The 7216-nt window shown below is 40.6% G+C and overlaps 2 protein-coding genes across 2 annotated transcripts in view; both read left to right on the plus strand.

Annotated features, from left to right (window-relative positions):
* LOC307270636 (alpha-mannosidase 2-like) overlaps positions 1-4067 on the plus strand; it is a gene marked incomplete at its 5' end in the record, with an annotated part of 21564 nt that extends 17497 nt beyond the window's left edge. The window contains 2 exons of the mRNA XM_080054516.1: positions 760-870; positions 1850-4067. Coding sequence (XP_079910642.1) covers positions 760-870; positions 1850-2020 — 282 coding nt within the window. The remainder of the gene's footprint in view (positions 1-759; positions 871-1849) is intronic.
* Positions 4068-6758: 2691 nt separating this feature from the next.
* The window catches only part of LOC307270633 (molybdopterin synthase catalytic subunit), a gene marked incomplete at its 3' end in the record, with an annotated part of 4421 nt that continues 3963 nt past the window's right edge, over positions 6759-7216 (plus strand). Inside the window, 1 exon segment of the mRNA XM_080054514.1 lies at positions 6759-6875.

Genomic DNA, 7216 nt, shown 5'->3' on the forward strand with positions numbered 1-7216 from the left:
ACAGAGTAACACACACACACACACAGAGTAACACACACACACACACACACACACACACAGAGTAACACACACACACACACACACACACACACACAGAGTAACACACACACACACACAGAGTAACACACACACACATAGTAAAACACACATACACACACACGCACACACACACACACACACACACACACACACTCAAGGTAACATACAAACACACACATATATGCACGCACACAAACACACACACACACACACACACACACACACACACACACACACACACACACACACACACACTCAAGGTAACATACAAACACACACAAGAACAGGTGAACATTGTTGCCTCACACGAAAATGAGTTTGCGTGTGTTTTCTAAATTGGCAACATGTGCATATTTAATGAGCTAGTTTCTCTCAGTTCACGATTTGAAACCAATAACACAATAACATCTGTCCGGTGGTCTATCATCGCTTTATATCTTCCAATAGGAACCCGCTGTTATCTACTCTAACATTACAGAGAGCCTGCATGGACATTTGTATCAGATTGATTCTAATTAATTAAAATCAAATGTATTCATAATCAAAAAGATGATGTGTGTGTGTGTGTGTGTGTGTGTGTGTGTGTGTGTGTGTGTGTGTGTGTGTGTGTGTGTGTGTGTGTGTGTGTGTGTGTGTGTGTGTGTGTGTGTGTGTGTGTGTGTGTGTGTGTGTGTGTGTGTGTGTGTGTGTGTGTGTGTGTGTGTGTGTGTGTATAAACAGGAAGCAGAATCTCCGTCACAGGAAGTGGCGTTGATCCTCCACAGAAAAGGGTTCGACTGTAGCTCCGCCCCCAAACCAGAGCTGCAGTGCACGTGGAGCGCGCACGAGGAGGTTAGTACACACACACACACACACTGAGAGAAACACACACACACTGAGAGAAACACACACACACACTGAGAGAAACACACACACACTGAGAGAAACACACACACACACACTGAGAGAAACATACACACACACACACACTGAGAGAAACACACACACTGAGAGAAACACACACACACACACTGAGAGAAACACACACACACACACACACACACTGAGAGAAACACACACACACACACTGAGAGAAACACGCACTGAGAGAAACACACACACACACACTGAGAGAAACACACACACTGAGAGAAACACACACACACTGAGAGAGACAGACACACACACTGAGAGAAACACACACACACACTGAGAGAAACACACACACACACACTGAGAGAGACAGACACACACACTGAGAGAAACACACACACACACTGAGAGAAACACACACACACACTGAGAGAAACACACACACTAAGAGAAACACACACACACACACACTGAGAGAAACACACACACACACACACACACACACACTGAGAGAAACACACACACACACACTGAGAGAAACACACACACACTGAGAGAAACACACACACACTGAGAGAAGCACACACACATTGAGAGAAACACAAACACACACACACACACACACACACACACACACACACATACACACACACACACACACTGAGAGAAACACACACACACTGAGAGAAACACACACACACACACACACACAATGAGAGAAACACACATACATACACATAGACACACACACACACACACACACACACACACACACACACATAGAGACAGACAGACAGACACACACTCACACACACACACACACACACACACACACACACACACACACACACACACACACACACACACACACACACACACACACACTCACACACACACACACACACACACACTCACACACACTCACACACACAGTATAATATTCTATCTTCCCTTCCAGATGAACCTGGGTGATATTTTCTCTCCTCTCTCGTTCCGCTCTCTGATCCGTTCTAATCTGACGCTGTTGAAACGGGACGACGAGCCGGAATCCGCCCGACAACAGCAGCGTCACCGCGTCGCCCGGCTTCGACCAATGGAAATCAGCGCTTTCAGGGTCCGCATAGACTGAGACGAAATATATAAAAAAACTGTGTTTAAAAGTGTCTACGAGGAACTTTTAAATATTTCTGAAACGGTCTCTGGATAGACGGGAAAGAAATATTTAATATGGAGGGGTTTATTTGTTTTATTTTAGTGGATCTTTTTAAACATTTCATATTTAAGAAACAAACAAACTACAGACTTTAAAACGTAATTTAAAGTCTCTACGAGGAACTTTTAAATATTTCTGAAACAGTCTCATTGTTCCTCTGATGATCATAAATTACATGTAACAGCAAACCAGACCATCAGTGTAAAGAATGCTATTTTTATATAGTTTTTCTTAATGCCTTTGTCATGGGTATACGCTCACCCAGGAACAACAGCTGGCCTCTGTGAGCCCAAAACGACTGAAATAAGATACGATATGAAATACAATCGGCATGGACAGAATTTTAATCTTAATGGAAATTAACTTAATGACAATATTTTCGGGGGGAATTTGGTAGAAATGTTGTCAGTAGTTTATATTATAAAACCAAAACGTTCATTCTACTCAAACATATGCCTTTAAATAGTCAAGCGAGAGACACTGAACGTTTGGAGTGGTCTCTTAATGTTATCCAGAGCTGGATATGATATATATAAAATAAAATTACAAGACAAATCAAATTCTCTAAAACAAAAAACAAAAAAAGTTAAAGGTGCAGTGTGTATGACATCATCAAGAAAGTTCTACAAAGTTCTAGAATGCAACGCTCCCTGGGTAACCCCACCCCTTTAGAATAATAACAGAAGCTACAGTGGCCTTCAAGGACAAGAACAATTCTAAATTTTAAACAATGCACATGATGACATTCCAACTATGACACTTTCAAGATGGCGGCACTAGGCCTTGGTCCAAAATATGGACCAAGCATTTTGGATAACATTTTTGTTCAGCTATTATGCACTAAATTAAATGTACTTATGGATATTATAATTACTTTCTACAAAATCTGCTAGGAAATAAAACCCAAAATTCTACACACTGCAGCTTTAAAGAAATATTTATAAACGATTACAAGAATGTTATTTTTTAAACAGTTTTAATTTGAACGAAGTGTGAACATCTTAATTATTTAAAACTGAACAGGTGAAACTTGTGTTTTTAACCTCAAATCCATTCAGTTCATCTCTGAGTCAGAGACATCAGTGCAAAGTTTGAAGACAATCCCTCAAAGCGTTCTGGAGATATTGTGTTCATAAGACTGGTCTGGACGGACGGACAGACTGAAATCAATACATTTTCATATAAATATTCAAATGTAATAAAGCTTTTATTTTGTAGGAGTTGGGTAGTGACGCGGTTGTGTTGCTACCGCACGTTACTACGGCGACAAAAAGGGACCAAATGAATTGTTCAAAGTTGTTAATGTTTTTATTGGGGGTTGTGTGTGTGTGTGTGTGTGTGTGTGTGTGTGTGTGTGTGTGTGTGTGTGTGTGTGTGTGTGTGTGTGTGTGTGTGTGTGTGTGTGTGTGTGTGTGTGTGTGTGTGTGTGTGTGTGTGTGTCTGTCTGTGTCTCACTGTTTTTGTGTATATTGTGTCTCACTGTGTGTGTGTGTGTGTGTGTGTCTGTCTGTGTGTCTCTGTGTCTCACTGCGTGTGTGTGTGTGTGTGTGTGTGTGTGTGTGTGTGTGTGTGTGTGTGTCTCACTGTGTGTGTGTGTGTGTTTGTTTCCATGGTGATTGTTGGGACATCCTGTTACTACTGTTAATTTTTAATTGTTGTATTTTGTAAAAGCACTGTTGCATTGTGGGTGAACCTGTAAAAGCACTGTTGCATTGTGGGTAAACCTGTGTATTGATTGTATGACACTGGATGATCATATCAAAACGTTTTTAATGTGAAATGGGGAATTTGAATCTTCTGGGTATTTTTATATTATTCTCTTTCTATTCTGTAAAATGTTGAAATATTTAATTATATAAAAAAATATATTTTTACTTCAATGAATTTGTTAAAAATAGAGAAACGTTTTATTTTGGGAAAATGTCTGGTGGTGTCAAGAAAAATAAATTATTTTTTAATTGTTCTTGTGTGAAATATTTATTTTAGCCTTAAAGTTGAGCTGCTTGGAATTTAGAATTGTACTTCACTAAGCTCCTCCCCTTTCCCCTAAGTTCCTCCCCTTTCCCCTGAGTTCCTCCCCTTTCCCATAAGCTCCTCCCATTTCCCCTAAGTTCCTCCCCTTTCCCCTGATTGATCACTAAGCTCCTCCCCTTTCCCCTGATTGATCACTAAGTTCCTCCCCTTTCCCCTGATTAATCACTAAGCTCCTCCCCTTTCCCCTGATTAATCACTTAAATAAGTGATTGTCTAATGGATTTGTCTTGCATTACAGTTTATGAGATATATAGCAATGGCACAATTCACCCCATGGTATTCTCTCTTGTGGCACAACTTACACCACACCGGGGGAAGTTGTGCCACAAGACAACTTTTTTTTCCGAAAGCTATATTTCTTAAACAGTTTATTCCAGATCCAAAGTTTTTATTGCCAGGGATGCACAACACCCTGAAATATATGTACATATTTGAGTTGGAGACATAACTGTCAAGGCCTCACTTTAAAATCACTTTGAGTAAAAAGTGGCACAACTTAGGCCACTCTCCCCTATTATTAAATTAAATACTTTTTTTTAAATTAAAAACATTAATAAAAAAAACATTTCGGAGATGATTTTTTCAGACTTGATGGAATCTGTAAAAAATATTCTTTATTCAAGTCAAAATAACTCTATATTCTTACAGCTATTCCTGGACTCCTTGTGTGAAATGATGTAGCTTGCTTTTAAACCTTGCTAGAGCCATCTTTATTTTTATTCATTCTTCAACGAGGTTATGTCAACAAAAAACAAAAACATAAAACCACCAGGATTTTTGCTCAGCAGGGGGCGGTACTTACCATCACACTGGACGGCGCTACAGTTTTAACTTCGTCGAAGAAGAAGAAGCAACCAGAAGTGACGTCAGTATGTAAACAAACGCTTTGGAGTAAAATCTTAAAATCACGAAAGTTTCTTCAGATGTTCTGGATCTAAAAACTCCTTCATGACTGTACAGGTGAGCTGGTGACGCGTAACTTTGCTTCGGGTGCTTTGGCGCCAAACTGTGGTTATGTTTCCCGCTACTTTAACGCCTTTACAGACAGTACGCTCCGTTCAGATAGAGATAATTAACGTTAGAATGCGCGTGTTTGCGTGCGTGTTTGGTATATGACGACACCGCCGAATTAAAGTCAGGTTATGTGATTATATAATTTGTTATTTAAAGTTGCTTTTTAGGATAAATAATATGCTGTTAAAGCAGGAAATGTTTAATGTGGGATTTTTCTGAATGGAGATTTGTGGGAGGTGTGACGTCAGAGCTGAGCCCCGTGAGAAGCACGCGGAGCGGCGGAGGTCATGTCCTTTAGGAATAAATTAGACTTTGGTTTCTGTGTGTGTGTGTGTGTGTGTGTGTGTGTGTGTGTGTGTGTGTGTGTGTGTGTGTGTGTGTGTGTGTGTGCGTGTGCGTGTGTGTGTGTGTGTGTGGAACCCGGAAGTGACATGTGACACACACACACACACACACACAGATTTATATCTTGATTTATGTGCACATTTCAGTGATTGTAGATTACATTATGGCTCTTTCGGTGTTTTATTATGGACACACACACACACACAGTAACAGAGAGACACACAACACACACACACACACACACATATACACACAGTAACAGAGAGAGAGAGAGAGTCACACACACATACACACAGTAACAGAGAGAGAGAGAGAGTCACACACACATACACACAGTAACAGAGAGAGAGAGAGTCACACACACACACACAGTAACAGAGAGAGAGAGAGTCACATACACACACACACACACACACCATTACAGACACACACAGTTACACACACAGACACACAGTTACACACACACACACACACACACAGGTAGAGAGACACACACACACACACACACACACACAGTTACACCACACACACACACACACACACAGTTACACACACAGTTACACACACACACACACACACACACAGTTACACACACAGTTACACACACACACACACACACAGTTACACACACGACACACACACACAGTTACACACACACACACACAGTTACACACAGTTACACACACACACACACAGTTACACACACACACACACACACACAGGTAGAGAGAGACACACACACACAGTTACACACACACACACACAGTTACACACACACACACACACACACACCACACACACACACACACAGTTACACACACACACACACACACACACACAGTTACACACACACACACACACACACACAGTTACACACACACACACACACACACACACACAGTTACACACACACACACAGATTAATACACACTTCTCTGCTCCAGGTTTCAGTGTTGTACTTTGCTAAGAGCGTGGAGCTGACGGGGGTCAAAGAGGAGGAGCTAGTTGCCGTGCCAACTCCAATCAGCAGCCGCGACCTGTGGGGCCTGTTGCTACGGCGACACCCCAGGTAACGTCAACAGTCTGAGCTCAAGAAATCTGATGTTAAAATATGAACACGAAGAAAGATGTTTAAATGTCTGTGTGTCTGTCTGTCTGTCTGTCTGTCTGTCTGTCTGTCTTTCTGTCTGTCTGTGTGTCTGCCTGTCTGTCTGTCTGTCTGTCTGTCTGTCTGTCTGTCTGTCTGTCTGTCAGACTGTCTGTCCTTCAGGATCACATTGTGTTGGCGGTGCGTCATCAGTACGTTGCCCTCGGTGACCACTGGGAGACGGAGACGAGGTTGCCGTGGTGCCGCCGCTCAGCGGGGGGTAAACACACGGTCAGTGATGTCATAGGCTTTTATTTTATTTTATTTTATTTTATTTTATTTTATTTTATTTTATTTTATTTTATTTTATTTTATTTTATTTTATTTTATTTTATTTTATTTTATTTTATTTTATTTTATTTTATTTTATTTTATTTTATTTTATTTTATTTTATTTTATTTTATTTTATTTTATTTTATTTTGATAATTTTTTTGCATTTTCAAGCTTTATTAGACAGTACAGAGTTGAAATGGGGAGACAGAGAGAGAGAGAGAGAGAGAGAGAGGATGACCTGCAGTGAAACATATAATGTCAATTAATCGCTACAAATAAATCGTACTGAAGGTCGTG

Source organism: Ammodytes marinus (genome assembly GCF_949987685.1).
Source record: "Ammodytes marinus genome assembly, contig: scaffold_97, whole genome shotgun sequence".
In the NCBI taxonomy this organism is placed as follows: Eukaryota; Metazoa; Chordata; class Actinopteri; order Uranoscopiformes; family Ammodytidae; genus Ammodytes; species Ammodytes marinus.